Here is a 19,123-nt window from a genome sequence, read left to right as displayed (position 1 = left end):
GGTACATAGTCTGGCAATTTCTGGATTTTCTTTACAGATGTGTAGCTTATGACACTTTCCGTCAGTCCTTTTGCCATTGTGTTTTGCAAATATGTTTCTCTCAAGGTGATGATCTTTATCTGGAAGGAAAGCCGTATAAAGGGCTATTTCATCACCTTGATACAATCTCTGTGGCTAAGTCCTCCTCTGGCCACAGATCATCCTGACGCGTTGGTATACTTCTAAATACCTATAATATTCAGATATTTGAGTAGATCCAATGTTAGGCCCTTTATTTAAGCAGACAATGTACTTGAATTCACAGACAGAACAGCCAAAACTTGGTAATTGTTCCCTTTTCAGAATCTGATAAAGTTGTAACTATTTTCCTTTTGCAGGTTACTAGAAGAGTTACTAAATAAATTTAAAAGCAGCATGCACTTGCAGCTGACCTGTTTTCAAGCTTCTTCATCAGCAATGATGAAAACATAGACAACGACACAATGCAGGCAGCTCGAAAGACAAATGTGATTAAACGTCACCCGTTTTTTCTGTACTTCTTCAATTCTTTTTAAGACTGAAACAAACAAACGGAATTTAACTGAAAAAGAAATTACGAGATGCAACTCGACGTAATGGTGTGGGGTATCCTGCTGAGTGAGACTTCTGGTCATAAATACCGTGATAAAATGGTTTTCTGTCTACTGTATTTCATTCTGTGGAGGGGATTAAGCCAATTTTGTTTACATACACTCTTCTTGGCTGTATGTTCATGAAGAAGTATTCATTGGTGTGCTGCAATCTCAGTTTCATTTGTTAAAAATACATTGAAATGTATTTTTAGCAAATGTCACCTTAAATTTGGGTATTACGCATGTTGTTCAGTGTATCGATGTTACTTTCTAGATGTAGAGTGATACTGATGTAAGTGACTGGAAGACTCAGCTTCTATAAACTATTGAGAAGTATGTAATAAACATTACGGCACAGCTGACTATTAAGTGTTCAGATACAATATGGAGAAGGACACTGCTTCTTTTGCATTTAAAAATTATCACTCTTTTTCTGTTTTCATCCACAGTTTTAATGGTTGTAAGTCTGATTTCTTGTGAGGCTTTTTCTTTCTTGCTTCTTCTGTAATTAAATGTGTTCCTGCCTCTTTTGTTTCTCCCTTCTATTGGAATATTGGTGGTGATAACTTTCACATTTGAAATAAGCTCTATCCTTTCATTGGCAATTAACAGAAAAGCGCTACAAGTTTGTAAGAGTAGTAGAAGCTTTTTTTAAAAAATGCTCAAGTAAAATATTCTTTGGCGTTAAGGAGCAGGATAGTTAATCGCCTTTCGCATAGTCAGAAGTAAAGAACACAATGTGTCGCTGGTTTTGCTGCTTCCTTCGTACTCCTTTTGTCTCTTCTTGCTCCTACAGGCTTACTACCACTGTCTTCCTCTTCCCTCTTGTTAGTTGATCCTCTTTTCACCACTAGTTATTGAATTTGTCTGGAGGGGGATAGGGGTTAAGAAGGAAAGAACAGTTTTGCGGCCGTTAAGATGTAGTTACACAAAAGTCAGCAACCATGTTCCCAACAGGGAAGATTTGGCACCGACTTTCATTTTGGGACTTGATAGAAGATACAGGAAGTTATAACGGAGAGCAACTAATAGAAAGAAAGTGGTCTTGTTTTGGGGGGTGAGGGGTGGGTTTAATTTTATAACTGAAGTCATGACTTGCAAGTAAATCATGGAGTAATAATGTATTCTTTCTGTATTTACAGTCATTTGGAGTGGGACTTTTCAGAAACAGTGCACTGAATTTTCAAACAATTTTTTAATGCCAGCTCTTTTGCCAGTTCAGTTATGTGCTTTAAAAATACCGTGTACAGTTCCTGTAAGATGAAATAATGAAGAAACAGTTTGATGCACGCGTATTTACTCGTAAAAAAAAAAAAAAAAAAAAAAAAAAAAAAAAAAAAAATGTGTCTAAGTAGTTAATAGCATGTTGAATGGAAGTTTGAAACTTCAAATATATGTCATTATTGGCTTTCAGGGAGAATTGTTAAACACCTGGAGCAATGTTGTTTTGTTAAATGTTGTCCATTCTAAGCTGGTTATAGTCTCAGCTGCTGATGTTACCTGAAATACTCATCCAGTTAGCTCAATCTGTAACAGATTTTGCTTCAGAATCATAAAACATTAATAAATATGGTCATATTTATTGGCTCTTCTTGAATTCCTCACTTTTTGAGCATTGTGATTTCTTTATGAATTTTGCCAGTCTGCATTTTCTACATTTGTATCAGACAGTGTTCCTAAGTATCAAAAACATTTTATCATCTGTACTGATTTAATATATATTCAGGCATCTCTTTATTGTAACCTCGTTCTCTTGCTCATCTTCTGTTGCAACAGCTTGTTGCTTATCTTCAAAACCTAGAGTCAGACGTTTGTGTTTAGTTGCCTTTCTGAAGTAACACTTCAGAACATGTCATTGAGAGCAAACAGGAGAATAATGTGTGAAGGATCAAAATATTACTCAAATTCAACCTGATACGAAATAAATGCTCACAATCAAGTCAGAGCACTGGATTGCAGTAGATCCACTTGGTGGAATTAAGGAAATCGGTGAGCTGCAAGATGATGTATTGGAATCCCTTTGCACGGAAGGAGAGTCGGGACTGCTGAGACTTCGTAGCCAACGTACAGCAGGCTCCAGTTCCTCTGAAAAGAAGATTACAAAAAACAAGAAGTGGTCAGCGTGGTTTTTAAAAAAAAAAAAAAAAAATCATGTTCAAAGATACAGTGAGGTTTAAAAAAATATTATTGGAAGTGGAAAAAGATGGGGAGACCACAGCAAAATACACCATCAGTTAGGGCTTGCAGAGATGAGAGAGGCAGCAAGGAAATCAAAGTAACAGAAGTGAAAGGCTCTGACATTTAAAGAAAAGGTAAATGCTGAAAACAGTACAAGAGAAAATGAAGTGAATTATTACATGAACTTCGAACCTCTAGAAAAATCTAAAATCAATACAGACTGGAAAAAAACTGACACTGAAATAAAAATCTGGAGAGCTTTATTTCTCATTTAACAGAAAAAAATGGGAAGTAGTAAGGCTGTAAAATATATATGGGTAAAAGTAGATTAAGACTTGTAGGAAAATTCAATGGTAATATGCTGTGTTGAGATATCCAGCCTCTGGAGATATTTTGAATGTTTATTTTGAATAGTCGTGAGTAGTTCAGGAAGTAGGCAAAGAAGTAACAAAAAGCAAATGCTGTATCAATGTAATGAGAGGGGGGACATGCACAGAAAAAATATCTAAAATCCCCAGTAAAACGATGGAAAAAAAAATAGGGGGAATTCATTATATGCCTGGGTGTTAACTTAATGAAATAGAATCACACAGAATCAAATCACAGATCAAATAAGTGGCGTGAAACAATGAAGAAATCCTGCCCCTTCTCACCCACGAAATGTTTCTTTCTTAAATTGATATTCTTTAGCAAATATGTTTATAAAATATGCTTATAGTGCGTCGTTGTTGAAGTTAAACACCTTCTTATAGCTTTTAAAAAGCCACTTACTGTGAAAATCTAAAAAGAACTGTAGTCCTGCAAAGTTTCGTGCCTGCACTGAATTTCAAGCGTATGAATAGACATGAGAGTCCTTGCTCAGAAGATCTCCTTCAAATGCTGCGCGCACGTGCCTGTCCTGTGAGGATCAGGGAAGTTGTATTCTGTGGGCCAAACCCTTTGCATCTTCCTCTAGTTGCATAAAAAGGCCCAGAACCTCCAACCAGTTTAATGTCGCCATATGGCACCAGCGAAGGAAATGAGAAGTCGGTGCTGCAGAGTTGTGCGTCGTAGGGGCGCTTCTGGCTGCAGCCGTAACGCGTGACTGTTGCCTTGTCAAAGTAGTAGGTCCAGTCTCCCAATCTTTGCCAAAGCTATCGCATCTCCCTGAAGAGAGGGTACTTTATGTTGAAGGTGAGATTATTTTTATTTTTTTTTTTTGCTTTCTGCCCAGACAGCCTTTTGCCATCCAGAACCAAGGAAACATTTCAGAAGTGATAGTGTGTTTTCTGTGGCAGTCTTGGTAAGTAGACAGCTGCAGATAGAATAGAGCCATAAAAACTAGTGTAATGTTGCAGAGAGCACGAGGCTGAAAGGAAGACAAACTTAGTTATTGCTTATTCTGATTCTGCTTTAGTTAAAAATACTCTTAGATATGTTCAGAAAAAAAAAAAAAACCCAAGAAGAATTGATAGTAGATACAAAGGAAGGTGTAATGTTATGATAGAAGGTCGTGGAGCTCTTTGACTGCTGAGCCTATGAAATGACATGCAGCAAGTCCCTCGCCTGCAAACGTCCAAACGTCTAACCCTTAGCTAGGCAAAGCCCTAGGAAACATATCATAAAAAATATTCACAAATTTAACTCCTTTTTAACTTTGCATGTAGTGATCGGCATTTTCTGTTTCTAATCCCAGAGAAAAGGTAGAAGACTGCAATTTCCTAGATACAATTTTGGCCTTACAAAGAAGGAAACGTCAAGACGAGAATCTTGCCGTGGTTACACACAATCAACAGAGACAATGCCAGACGGCATTTATACTTCCAAACCTGCTGCCAGACCATATTTAAGTCAGCTCCAGCCAACTTCTTTGGACCTGTCCTGCTAAAATAATCTTGAAGAACTGTGATTTTCCTGAAATATTAAATGGTACAGTATTGATTATATCAATGGATGCAAATACTGATCTTTGTGTCTGGACTCACTAGCAATGAGTGGGTTTGCGTGTTTTACACACTATGAACGTACTGCTGTTTTGCTCTTTTCAGTCTTTAGCTCTAAAAATGAGAAGGAAAAGGTCCTTAATCTCATCAGAATGCACTGAAACTGAAAAATGAATGCAGTGCTCCTGCTGAAGCCCGAGGTTCAAAATTCAGACCCGGATCTTTCACGTTGTAAAGCTTTGGCTCTCTGGATCTGATTGATCAGGTGCCTCTTATCCTGGGACCGAAATTGGGACCCCTGGGGCGGACGCCATCAGCAATCTGCTCCTGGCTGTCATGAATTGCAATTCCTGCCTGGCACTCAAAATTTTAGCATCAATCTGTAGTTAGTAATAGGCTCTGACTACTGTCAAAGCGGGCAACAGCACATGCATTATTTAACTGGTAAGACACAAATACGTTTTGAATTAGGCTTCCAGGTAGGTTGAAATATTTGGGGATTTGTTAAATGCGCCCTTCAAATAGGGCTTTGGTCCTTTGGGCATTTCTGGCCTAGCCGTGTACCTGGGGGACTTCTGGGTGGCAACCTTTATCCAAAACAGAGAAAATAAAAATCATTGTAACTTTGTGTAAAATTTGTTTAAAAGATTTTAAGGAGAGAATCTGGCGGGTTTACAATTCCAGGGGAGAACGTAACAAAAAATCCTGCATGAACATTTATCCCTTGTTACATTCCAGCCTGTCCATACACCGACAGAGAGATGGTTCAATTTACCCGCTGCGTCCTCATTAGCAGTTTTCCTGTTCTTCTGTATTAGATGTTAGTATTCAGTGTGCACGCGTTAGGATGTTTGTGGAGTTCGGACTGCTGCTGCAGTGTTAACACGACATTGTTTCTTTCCACATTGTTAACGGAAGCTATGAAAAAATGCTAGATGGTTAATTATGGGCAAAAACAATTTTGCACAAGCCGTGTTACATGTTCGGAGTATTTTGGCTTCATGTGGCTGACACCTTGTTTTCTGACTTTGCAGTACCTATTAGAGGTTTTTATGGCATGAAATTAAAGGGAATACTGGGAATAACGTGAAGCACGGGTTCATTAGGCAGCATGAAAGCCATTTCGGTCTTCACCTTATTTAAGTTCTGGTTTAATATAGTGCTGCCGTAGGTTAAAGAGGAGATTTGTGCAATTCAGCTCCTGTTCTCTTTGTGCTGTTTGAGCTTCAGAGCTCTAAAAGCTTGTCTTTAATGAAGTTATTAAGGGAGCATGTCCGAAATGGTATATTTATTTCAGAACAAGGTGTTTATCATGTAAATTATATACTTCTTTCAGTATTACTTCACAGCCCAAAGGGGCTTTCTTTGGGAGAGTCATCAATGCACCCTTGAAGTCCTTTAAAAAAAAAAGCGTGTTGGTAAGTAACTTAAATGACACAGTTTGCGACATTTATCATTGCACGGAACAGTGAGGGAAACTTGCTGCTTTTGGAGTAGCAGCACTAACACATCTGCTGTGGTTTATTTTTGGGATCAAACAGGGGGGAGACTGGGGAGGCTCCTTTATTGCACCTAATTATTTCTAGTTTGAACATCCAAGACAATATCTGTGTTCCTTTTCTGTCGTGCCCTCGCTATTTAAAGGCTTGTAATAGATTTTGTACAACTCTTCTGCAAGCAGCCCTCCTTGAGGTCAAGGCCAAGTAAGGGAAATCTTCAGCCAAATTCCTTTTGAATTGGAAAATTTAAACAACTTGAGGAAAAAGGAGTAAGACAATGGAAAGTGGAATCCAGCCTTATTTGTAACAGATGCTGTTAACACATGCTTAGTTTTATAGCCTATTTTGGCACCCTTTCGCCTCTTTCTTCTGCAATAACTGTAGTATTAAATGTTCATTGCCTGTCCCGGGCAAAAAGCGCCTAAATAAAATGGGCTGATAGTCTCAATATAGCTCATTAAAAATGCATTAAATCCAAATTAAGGCTTAAGAATTGTCTTTTCCTTCACCCCTGGAGTGGGCTTGGGGGTGCAGGTAGGGGGAAGGACAAGGTTGCTTAGCACTTTTGTGCACTGGTGACACCTGTGCGGTGAAATGAAGGCAGTGGTGATGTGGCTGCAGATAACCAGGAGGCTCCGTGTAGGCTCAAACCCGAAGCCCAGCACACCTACCTATTTCTAGATACACGGTGCTCTAGAAACAACCACAAGAGTCTTCGTTTCGGTGGCAGGGGCTTTCACACTGCAGTACTAATGCAGCAAAATTTTTGTGGCCTCAGATTCTGCTTCAACCAAGTGCAGTGTGTCCCTTGCTTTTCTTGGTTCATAAGCAGATTTTTAGCACAGAATGTCAAATCAGATAATTTATAAAGTAAAATTAGCAAAACGAGACTGTCTTCCTCACTGCTCATTACTCATTTTTTCTGATAAATTTCACTCATTTAACTAAGACTGTACTTCTGCTCGCAGAGGGGCTTCCCCTTCCAGCTTATCTTTTTAGATATTCAGTAGATAATTAAAATTCAAAATGTTAACGGCGCTGCTTATTTTTAGAACCCGACATAAATATGGGCAGACATAGATTTGAAAAGAAATTAATAGGGACCAGAGAGCTCTGAACCATTGGGGTAAAAAATGTTGGTAGACACCTGTTGTTGTGACCCTCTTTGGTTACAGCCTGCGCAGGGAAGGGAATCTCCATCCACGTCTCTTCAGGCATCTCCGCCCACCAATGCTGGAGAGCAAGAGAAGGTGATGCCGCGGTGCAGAAGGTGAGATGGTTCTCTGTAATAATGAAAATGCCGTAAAACTGAATAAAACAAACGCCAGCAAAATTTGCTGTCTCACGAGAATTTAATATGTACTCTATGTTCTGAAACTTCCGAAGTCAACAACGCAACTGGCCCAATCCTGGTACAATCTCTGAGGCAGATACCGATACCTCTTGGAGGCCCATTTTACCCTTGTGCAGCAGCAGTGCCCGGGTTGTCCTTTTTGGGCAATTATTTAAGCGTTGTGTCAAACGGGAAAGCTGATTTCTAGCTCACGTAATCAGTGACAGCTTTACAAGCCCAGGTGGGTCATGGATTAGTTCATGAGCAAAATGCAGTTTTTCTGAGGGTCCCGCATATGTGAATGTTGAATTTCTTCTGGAACCTCAATAAACTCCACTCCTCCAGGGCCCTGCATGCCAGTATGGTATATTCTGTGTGTATGTGGTTTTCTCCTCCGAAGAGCGCTGGCTACACAGACCCGTCTGAATTGTGTTAATCCTATCAGACTTTGGTCCAGCCTCCTGAATATACCTGGGGACATCAGAACTTGTGTATTTACTTTTCCAGCACCGACCCCATAATTTTGTATGCCCGGCTCCACAAGCAGATTTTGGCACCTAAGATGGGACATAGGCAAAAACCAGACGCTGAAGAGCAGGAACGCAACATTGCATTTCCTTGCCTGGGCCTGCGACTCCTTAACACGGTGGGCACGTGCCGGGTTGCCGTGGCCTTTGCCGGGTGGGTGTTTGTGCCCCCCTGCCCCTGCCTGTGGTTGGGTAACGCTGGTTAGCTTCGGGCGTCCTGCTCACACCTGAAACGCAACCGCAGCCCTAGAGCTGAACTCCTCCCGTGCCCTCCTACAGCCAGGAGCTCCACATAGATGCTGCAGTCTGGGTCTTCAAGACAAGACCCATGCTACAGTATCCTCCCAGGAAGAGGGCCTCTGGTTTTGTGTTCCCCCCTTGCCTTTTGCAGCCCTCTCATAACTCGTCTGCTGTGGGTCGTGCTGAGGTAGGGAGTCCCCATCCCCACGGTGTAAGCTGCGCAGGAAGGAATTCAAGATTTCTTCAGTCAGAAAGAAGGAGAAAAGTGGGGTTTGGTTGCCTAAAGTGAGAACTAAGGACAGGGAAAAACCTACATTTCAGCTTTGAAGACTGCTGAGTGTTGTGGCTAAGGAATGTTTAAAGATGAACTTCTGAATTCTACTAGCAACTGGTGTAGGTGCCTCTTCATGCAGCTTATGTGCTCTTAAGACACCTTGTTAAGGTGCTTTTCTTAAGCTGTTAGGAATGGCTCCTGGTGCAGGACTGGGGCATTACAAAGTTGGACACAACACTTCAACATAAGGCTCTGAGGAGTATGAGGCTTCTGCATCGCCACCCTGGCCCGGCCCTCCACCTTGGCCTCAAATTCATCATCAGTTGCATCAGATTGCTGAGCAGATGGTTGCGAAACACAGGGGCTGGCGCAAGGAAGAGGACAGGGACCAGGAATGAGGAACGTAAGGTCCAGAGCTGGACAGGCCAAGAGCAGTCGTGCTTGAGGTGGGACCAAGTGCCCAAGGCTCCTCTCCTGACATGAAATCAACCTTGGTGCCTCCCCTGTGATCCCATGCATCGATGCTGCAGCAGAGACACGAACCTTGAAGTCTTTCTTGAGCAAAGTCATGGTACTTCTCGTTGGCTAACATGTGGCAAACCTTTCACGCTTCAGTGAAGGCAGCACTGCTCTAACTCAACCGATACCCTCATGCACAATCCATGAGCATACAGAAAACTCAATTTACAAACCCAGCGTAACTTCTAGCAGCACCCTGGGCCTTTGATCTCTGACTCCTGATGCGTTTTGCTGGGAAGAAACACCAGAACTGTGAAGGCAAATGGACACCACCCATCAGCTTTGGTCATCCCAAAATCACGTGCCTGGCCCTAGATAACTTAAATAGCAGAGCAGTCCCACCAGGTATGCCACGGTCTCTCCAGGAGGTGCGGAGCAGGGAGGTGACTCACCCCCCGCCAGCCCGTGAGTCAGTGCCAGCGGCAGGGATGGAAGTGAGATATGCAAAGCCCTGGGCCTCTGCTCTACCCGGCACACCGCACCCTCCAAGGTTTCCTGCCAGTGGTGAATCGTGTCAAGTTTTATCGGGGACCTGGGTTTAAAAGGAAAAAAGAAAGAAAAAAAGAACACCCAAAAACAAACAAACAAAAACACCAAACCACCGTTCTCATGAATGAAAAATTATCCAGGCTTCAAAAGCTTGCCTAACTTTTCTGGGAGCAGCATATCGCTCAAATAAGTGAAGAAATACTGTGGGTTATCTCTGTCTCTTACAACCTCAAGTCTGACTAGCTAGCTTTTGCCAAGGATAGCAAGTGATAAACGTTTACAGTCGAAAATGGCTCAGCCTTTCTGGGGAGCCTTTTATATCAGGTCGACCACTTTGGGTTGAGATTTTGGTCTAAGCGTGAGAGCTCCGGTGTGCTACAGAACTCAAGAGCCCCCCCAGCCACCCCCACCCCCCCCATACACGCCTATATTTAAAGAAAAGTAAAAACAATACAACTCTAGGCCTGTCATAATCAGACTTGTACACAATATGGTCAGCCCTGGCCGACCACGTGGTGGTAAACACTCATCTGGAAATAGGTGTTTGAGGCTTGCTGGGAGGTGTTATCAGTATTCATAATGTTACATTCTCTATAATAGAGTGTTTTTCCCATCAGCCGGGTCCAAGATGAAGTGTGTTTGCAAGATCGGTCTGGTTGCTTTACCAATGTTGTTCATTTTTTTTTCTTTCAGCTTATACAAGTATGAGTGAAGCTCACTAAATGACTCCCCTTTGAAAGTGGCTGATGGCCAATCTGCCATCGAACATCCTTCCTGTGCTTTCATCGAGCTGCAGAGAGCGGGGAGGGGAACAAAGCCACACGGGGCTGGTGGAGCATCATCTGAAGTGACTTGCCACACCACAAAACGTTAGGCTTTTTGGAATGAAGCCCCAGGCATTTATTTCCTTCTGTTCTTCATCTTGGTGGGGTTTTTTTCATTTGTTTTTTCCCACTTCCCATATCTGCACTCTGTTTGGGCTTTCATCTGCTCAATTCACCATGTTCCACTGAAAACCGATTGCTGTCCTTTTGTCAGAGTTTTGGGGCTGGTTGGTCCGTTTGGGTTTTGTGTTTCTTTTGTTTTGTGTTTGGTTTGGTTTGCTTGGACTTTTATTGAGAAGGGGTTATTTATGTATTTTATTTATTGGAGAGGGGTATTACTTGAGGGGGATTTCGTAGTGGCAATGTCTTTTCCTTTTTTTTAAATTTGCACGTCTCACCAATATATTATTTCAATCTTAACTTCAGGGTAACAAAGATTTTCTCTCTGGCAAAAGGGAATCTGTTTTATGAAATCTGTTATGTCACATAAGAAATTGTGCTATTTTGACCCTGGGAAAGAAGAGGCTGTGCAGGAGATAGTTAGGAGTGAACAAAGGCTCAGCATCCTCAGACCTGTCCCCTGGTAGACCTACCCCTGCTCACAGACACAAACATACCCTTTTGCTTCTATGTTTGCCCCACAGGACAAAAGCTCCGGGCAGGACTGCTCTAAAAGGCATGATGCCTTCCTGAGTGTGACGAGGAGTAAGTGCTCCGGCTTTATGGGCCATAGCCTGTCCTTCCTGACTACCTGCTGGAAGAGTTCACTGCAGCATCCTTGCAGTTCTTAATGTCTGCACAAGATTGCGCTGCTGTGATTTTCCCGTCAGAGATATGGCCGAGGGGAAAGGGGTTGACTTACCAGGCTTTTAATTTTTCTGCTGAACTGTTGCCTCAGCAACACTTTGTGGCAGTGACTCCACAGGTTAACCTTAGAGAGTGAACAGCTACAAATTTTTGCTCCTGTGCTCGCGTGCCTTTTAGACTATTATCCTAACCTATGCAAAGAACTGCCTGTAACAGTTTATCACATACGGTCGCACCGCTTTTTCCTTGTGGGGTAGAGTTTTGATGATCACGGTATGACCGAGTACAGCTAAGCGTACTGGGGTGCTGCCGTTCCCATGCCGGAGCCTCCCCCCATGTGCATCGGCTCTTCCCAGATAAAGTGGCGGTGGCCTTGGCCCACAGTCTCCAACTGATGCTTCATCTCTCTGTCACTTGCCCATGGGTGCTGTGTGGGTCAGGCTGCATTTCTGGAGGTGCTTGTGCTTTCTCATTCTGTGGGGACAGGACTTGTTGCACATCCTTACTGCTTCCCACCCCTCCCAGCAGTGCTCCAGGCAGTAGCAATGGAGGGGGACAGAGGGACTAAGACACAAAGGGAGTTTACTGAAAAGAAAGAGAAAGAGAAAAGACCTGGAGGAAAGCGATGGAGATGAGTCAGAAAGCGTGAGGGAGAGCAAGTCAGCCAGCAGCCCCCAGGGCAAATGCAGGTCATCCCTGGTGAGAGGTCCAGGGACACCTTCCCTGCTCCAGCCCAGGGAAACAGAACCTTTTGGTGCCCAAGTGGGGCCGGTGACACTGCCCAGGCAGCCAGGCCTTTCCTCGGGATGTCAGCAGGACGGTGCGTTGGCTGGGACTGTATCCCCGTGGTGTGATGGGGAGGCAGCCCCCTGCGGCCTGCGCCTCCCTGGGTGCGGTCCCCAGGTTGGAGAAGCAGAGATATGTGGGGTTGGGCGCTGAATGTGGGGACAGGCAATGACGAGCGTGGCAAGGCTTTTCCTGGGGCTACCCAGAACCTCCTCACATGCCCCACCAGGTCCATGGGACTCTGCCCAGCCCAGCCGCTCGCTTTGCCAAGCCAACCCAGACGGGACAGTCGCTTGTCACCCTGCAGCAAGTTCAGAGATAAGGACGGGAGGCTGTCAAATACATTTCATGGAAGCCAGCTCAGAATAAAAGTCAGCCCTTCATTTCAGGAAACCTCATTTTTCGTTTGTAGAACACTTTCATTCAGAAAAAAGGAGGTGGCTGGGGCGGGGTGGGGGGGAGAAAAATGGAGTGCTGCTTCTTCCCAACCATAGCAAATACACATGCACAGCAGCTTTCGTTCTTTGAAAAATGTAAAAAGCATATTGTAAGGGCCACGAGCAAATCCACCAGTTGCCTGTTGCTGCCTAATTACAGTTGCTTGTAATTTTGTCAAATGACAGATGTTTCTGCTAAAATATCCCATGTTGGAGTCTGCCCCAGTGTATTTTCTCTGGAAATTTTAAGTGGTTGCTGATCATTTGGCTGGAAGAAAAATATGCTCTTTTTACCCCAACATACTTCAAGAAATTTGGTGACCTTTTCTTCATGCCCCCAGGTTTTGGAAAAAGGACTTGACATGTGTCAGGATTTTGGCTGGTGTGTCAGGTATGTGCTGCTTGCCTGCAAAAAACCTCCATCCAAATTTTGCCACGTTACAAGCCTTCAAAGAGATAAATCATCTTGCTCACAAGTGCTTGTTAAAGCTGAACAGCTAAAAAAAATCCTCCTGAGCTTTATTCCAGTCTCACAGCTCTCCATGAGCCCCCCGACGTCTGGATCTGAGCACCCCCTGCACAAAACTTAGTGTTGCAGCCCAGGGGCTGGGGCTTGTTGGGGTCTCACCCAAGAGGAAGGTCCCACCACCGTGAGCCCAGATGGTGCCAGGCAGCAGCAGTCTAAGCTCTGGCATTGCCGGTGGCAAAGCAGAAGGAGCTGGAGGTGGAGGGGAGGGCAGAGGTGGCTTGGGGTTGGACCAGGGATGAAAGACAGAGGGAGAAATTGTGCCTTAGAGCTGGTGGTAATGGGACAGGGAATAAAAAGTGGAAACCAGTGAGGGAAATGGCACTCCATCCCCTCACCAGCTTGCTGGTACTGGGGGTGGGGAGAATGATGTTGTGCTCAAAGGAGTCTGGGACCAACAGCAGAGAGAAAAAGGGCAGGAGATAAAGGAGGGGGAACAATATCCAGGAGGAGCCAAAGGGCAGTGGAAGAGCAAAAGCCTGGAGCATACAGGGGACGTACTGGATGAGGACTAATCATGAGGGCAGCAACTTAGAGTACCTCTAGGAGCTGAAGCAGCAGGCTACAGCCAAAAGGTCCAATGTAATGTAATCACATCTTCTTGTTTGAGTTTTCTCTCCCTTCCAATTCTGGCTCCTTAAGCTAAAGGAATCACATACCCAGGCAGACAAACTCCACGCAGGCAAGTCCAGTGCCAATATTTCTTAACTTTTCCCTATATTGCCTTCATAATTTTCTCCTCTGTCTGCATATTATTGTACATGAAGTGCAAAATAAATAAAACAAAAAAAAAAGGAAAACCAACCCAAAGCAAATAAGCAATCTGAAACTTTTGTGATTAAAAAGACTTCCTATGAGAGTTCAAGGAGAGGCGCTTTCATCAACAGTCTTTGTGAATAAGTGGGCTTGTAAACGGTGAGTGAGTTTGTAAACAGAGGGTTGACTTTCTGACAAGCTGAACACCCACCACCTCAGACAGAACCACAGGGCTGACCAGCAGCTCTGAATGACAGGCTATGTGGCCTCTCTCTGCACTGACACCCATGCCAAAGCCATCCCTTATCTCTGCTTTTCTTTCCTAGCTTGCCGGAGAGATGTTTCATGTGCTACAGTTGCATTCTTCAACTCTTTTTGCCTCCTTTTGCACTCATTGGGGTACCTGCCAGAAGGAGAAGATGGTAAGTAATTCCTCCAGTCAGCCCTAACCCTTGTCCAGAATTCTGGGATTTCCTTCTTATTTAGGATAATGGATGCAATTGCTCATAAAAATGGATTGTTGTGGTTTGGGGTTGGTTGATTTTACTTTAGATAGGTCTCTTTTCATCACCACCACCATCCAGGTCCTTCCCTGTGGGCCCATCTCTCAATTTTGGAAATGTTTAGTGACCTGCTACACCACTTAGACACACACAAGTCTATGGCGCTGGATGGGATCCACTCAAGGGTACGGAGGGAGCTGGTGGAAGTGCTCACCAAGCCACTTTCCATCATTAATCAGCAGTGCTGGCTAACTGGGGAGATCCCAGTTGACTGGAGGCTAGCAAATGTGACGCCCATCTACAAGAAGGGCTGGAAGGAGGATCCAGGAAACCACAGGCCTGTCAGTCTGACCTTGGTGCCTGGGAAGGTCATGGAGCAGATCAGCTTGAGTGCCATCACACAGCATGTACAGGACAACCAGGTGATCAGGCCCAGTCAGCATGGGTTTATGAGGGATAGGTCCTATTTGACTAACCCCATCTCCTTCTATGACAAGGTGACCTACTTAGTGGATGACGGAAAGGCTGTGGGTGTTGTCTACCTAGACTTCAGTAAAGCTTTTGACACCATTTCCCACAGCATTCTCCCGGAGAAACTGGCTGCTCATGGCTAGGATGGGGGTACTCTTCGCTGCGTAAAAAAACGTCTGAATGGCCGGGCCCCAAGAATTGTGGTGTTAAATCCAGTTGGTGGCCAGTCGCGAGTGGTGTTCCCCAGAGCTCAGTACTGGGGCCAGTTCTGTTTAATATCTTTATCAATGATCTGGATGAGGGGATCAAGTGCACCCTCAGTAAGTTTGCAGACGACACCAAGTTGGGCAGGAGTGTTGATCTGCTTGAGGAAAGGAAGGCTCTGCAGAGGGATCTGGACAGTCTGGGTCAATGGGCAGAGGCCAATGGTATGAGGTTCAACAAGGCCAAGGTCCTGCACTTGGGTCACAACAACCCCATGCAATGCTACAGGCGTGGGGAAGAGGGACTGGAAAGCTGCCTAGCACAAAAGGACCTGGGAGTATTGGTTGACAGCCAGCTGAATATGAGCCAGCAGTATGCCCAGGTGGCCAAGGTGGCCAGTAGCATCCTGACTTGTATCAGGAATAGTATGGTGAGCAGGACTAGCGAACTCATCATCTCCCTGTACTTGGCACTGGTGAGGCTGCACTTCAAATACAGTGTTCAGTTTTGGGCCCCTCACTCCAGTAAAGACATTGAGGTGCTGGAGTGTGTCCAGAGAAGGGCAATGAAGCCGGTGAAGGGTCTAGAGCACAAGTCTGATGAGGAATGGCTGAGGGAACTGGGGTTGTTTAGCCTGGAGAAAAGGAGACTGAGGGGAGACCTTATCGCTCTCTACAACTACCTGAAAGGAGGGTGTAGAGAGGTGGGGGGGTCAGTCTCTTCTCCCAAGTAACAAGTGATAGGACAAGAGGAAGCAGCCTCAAGTTGTGCCAGGGGAGGTTTAGACTGGATATTAGGAAAAATTTCTTCACTGAAAAGGTTATTAAACATTGGAACAGGCTGCCCAGGAAAGTGGTTGAGTCACCATCCCGGGAGGTCTTTAAAAGACATGTAGATGTAGCACTTGGGGACATGGTTTAGTGGTGGACTTGGCAGTGCTAGGTTAACGGTTGGACTTGATCTTGAAGGTGATTTTAAGATTCTAAGGCGTGGTGGAGAAACCTCCTTCTTATGGCACTGAAAGGATGCAAGGGAGCTTGCTTTAATTCCCAGCTTAGCTACTGCTTTTCCCCTGTGATCAGTAGCAAGTTGCTCGGATCATTCAAAAGCAACTTCTAAGGCAACCCTGAGCCTGCACCTGTCCCTCACTGCCACCACACAACTGCTATCCTACCATCCTACCATCGGTCCAGCTTCGCAGCCCACGTGAAAGACCCAGGTTGTAAACTGGGCCCACAAGCCCCCGCACCAACCCTGCATCTCTGTAGGTTTTGTTGAGACCTCAGTTGTCAATGCAGGGCTGGAAAAGCATCCCACCAGCCCTGCCTGCAGCTGCGTGTGTGCCTGATCCTTTCTTTCTCAGCTGCCCGTGAGCATGGACAAGAAGGGAGCAGCAGCAGGACCAGCTCCTGGAAATGCTCTCTTCACTGCCGACCAGGACAGCACTGCCCAGGCAAGGGCGATGGCTGAGGCTGTGAGCTCATGAGGGGGAATTATGGAGCCTTCCCACTGGGGCCACCTGAGGTTGGGCACCTGGAGGGATGGTTACAGCAGCCCTGAATACACGGGGAAGAAGCAGGTCTTCTGCTTGCAGTCTTCTTGCCTAAGACTGCAAAGGGTCCCTGGTGCAATTCCCAGGACTTCTAGGTATACGACTCCATTCAAAAAATGCTGTCCATGTGTTGAGTCATTGTTTTCTTTTTTCTTTTTTTTTTTGAGTTATCAAAGCCTTGACCTTTTTGTTTATCAACCCTCTCTTTGTGTCATTTTTTCAAAGGTGGCAGTGGAGGAGGGATCTAGTTAGTAATGCTTCCATTCTTCTGCCACTTGCCCCATTGATTTAGCCAGGAAACTTCTGAGGACAAGAAATGTCCCTTATTAGATGCTACTGCACCGGGTAACCTCATTTTGGTTTGGTGTCTAGACAGTAAAGCAGAGGAGAGAGTTAATAAAAACCGAGCACCCAAATGCCTGAAAGTTCTTGTTTGACAGTCTCAAGCTCAGCTGCGCTGAAAGTGAAGTCAAACCTCTGAGTTTTTTGAGGGTTTGTGTTGGTTTTGGGCTTTTTGATTCTATTTTGATTTTGATATGCAGATGACCTGATTTGTGTGTACGTTTGCATATGCCTGTGTGCTGATCGTGCACTGCTTTTATTAATCAAAGGAGGAAATTTCAGACAGAGACGTGCTGCTTTTTCAGAAGTCACACTGTAATCAGGTCACGTCTTTAAAGTGACCAGTATGGAAAGATGTCCCTCGCTTTTAAATTCCCTAACTCTGAGTAGAGCAGCCTCAGTGTCTAAAAAGAGCCGTTTCTGTTTATCTCTGCTTATAACAATATGGGCCAAAGACTCATGCCTATGTGAAACTTTTTTAGGAAAAATACTTCAGGCCGCTGCAGTGGTCTCTCTTCTGCTTGTTATGAATCTCTGTTTACATTGCCATAGCTTTGTAAAAATGCCAAAAGAGAAAGAAACTGGCCTCCTATTTATGCACGTTTTGAATTGCTGTCATAAGCAGAGGCCTTGATTCATCGGTTTGGGAATCCATGAAGTAAATGCAGCTCCAACTTACATCATGACGAGGCGTGCTGGGGAAAGGGCAACGGGAACGCTGCGGTTCCTCGAGACATTTGGCTGATGGGTCTGGGGATCTTCTGAGCTGCAGACAAACTGAAAGCAGCCTATTGCCGCCTCCAACGTCAAGGTGTCTGAAGGTAAGGTCAAACCACCGTTGCTCTCCTTCCTCCCCTTTGAGTGTGGGTTTTGAGCTAACGTGCTTCTTGGAGGTGGCATCGGGCGCCTCCCTTGAAAAGGCTGGAGGCTAATCCAAGCGCGTATCGCAAAAGCTCTGCATCGTCCTGCACTGCAGGGAAACAAAGCTCTTTTAGTTTTGCAGCTTGGCTATGCTGCTTAAAAAAAAAAAATTAAAAAGAAAAAAAATAGAAAGAAGAAAAACAACAACAGGAAGGAAAACACTAATGAAAATGCTAATGGTCTATCCCTGGGGAAAAAGAAGAGACACAGGTTTCATTTAAGTTAACATTAGCCCCTCACACACATACACACCCCCCAACAACTGTCTTGGGGGGGTGAAGGCTGCTCCCTGACAGCCCTGCACCCCTGCAGAGGGAACTCCCCGCATCCCGCAGCAAACCAGCATCTCCAGCTTGGCCAGCAGCGCGCAGTTTTCCTCCCTCCCCTCCCCCTCCCCACCGCCCCTGAGCTGCAATTCATATAGTAACTGCTGCAGTAAAATCAGGAGAAATGGGGACTATATATAAAAGAGCTGGAGTAAAGGCGAGTGGCACCTCGACTCTGCTTCTGAGTAAGTCTTCTGTTTTTAGAAGAAGCCGGGTGATGCACGCACAAGCCCTGAGCCGTCTCAGCCCCCCCCGCGCTGCCATGCACGCCTGCTGCAGGGCTGCCAGGAGACGCCGGCTTGCAAGGCATGGTTTTCCCTGCAGCCCCTGCCCCAAACCACCCTCCTGCTGAGTCACGCAGGACCAACCCCAGCTCCCAGGGAGGTGTCCCCCCAGCTGGGCTTCCCTCCAGGCACCCAGAGGGCACCATCCCGGAGAGGCCGGGCAGCAGGGATGCTGCCAGCAGGGCTGAGCCCTGAAATTGCCACTCTTCGTGGGGATGAAAGGGCGTTGCCACTCTTCGTGGGGGTGAACGGGTGTCCTCCCCGCCACCGAGCCTCTCCTCCATCAAGTTCCAAACCCCCCTGGCTCAGCCTTGGTCACAGGCAGCCTTTCTCCAGGCACGGAGGTGTCCCAGCATCCCAACGCCTCTGCTGAGCCACCTGCACCAATGCCAGCACAGGCATCCACACCAGAGCGGGCAGGTGACTGGGGAGACTGGGCTGAGCCAGCACCCGCCTCCTGATTTCCAGCTTCCCTGCTGGTGTGGGGTACGGTCCAAGCTTTTGAGTGGCTGCTCTTTGATTTTGTTTTCTTCGTTTATTTTATTTTCCCTTGATTGTTGGAGGTTTTTTTCCCCAGGAAAAATCTTAATGAAATTTTGCTTTCCCCCCACCCCTCACCAAATTAAAAAAAAAAAAAAAAATCAAAAACAAAAACAAAAGCCCAAACCTCAAATGTCACAAAACTTACTGCTGCTTCTGCAAAACAGAATTCTTATTGTCCAGCAGCCCCAACTTATTGACAGGCAGAGGCAAAGCAGACAGACCTGTGACGGCAGTGGGAAAAAAAACCCC

The 19,123-nt window shown here is 45.3% G+C and overlaps 1 protein-coding gene across 2 annotated transcripts in view; it reads left to right on the top strand.

Annotated features, from left to right (window-relative positions):
- EXOC2 (exocyst complex component 2) overlaps positions 1-2,214 on the top strand; it is a 128,255-nt gene extending 126,041 nt beyond the window's left edge. For both annotated transcript variants that reach the window (XM_074576069.1, XM_074576068.1), the window contains one exon: positions 378-2,214. In XM_074576069.1, coding sequence (XP_074432170.1) covers positions 378-471 — 94 coding nt within the window. In that variant the 3' untranslated portion in view covers positions 472-2,214. The remainder of the gene's footprint in view (positions 1-377) is intronic.
- Positions 2,215-19,123: the final 16,909 nt, after the last annotated feature.

This window comes from Larus michahellis, chromosome 2, assembly GCF_964199755.1.
Source record: "Larus michahellis chromosome 2, bLarMic1.1, whole genome shotgun sequence".
Lineage (NCBI taxonomy): Eukaryota > Metazoa > Chordata > Aves > Charadriiformes > Laridae > Larus > Larus michahellis.
Note: the sequence above shows the minus strand (reverse complement) of the source record. Positions and strands in the feature narration are given on the sequence as shown.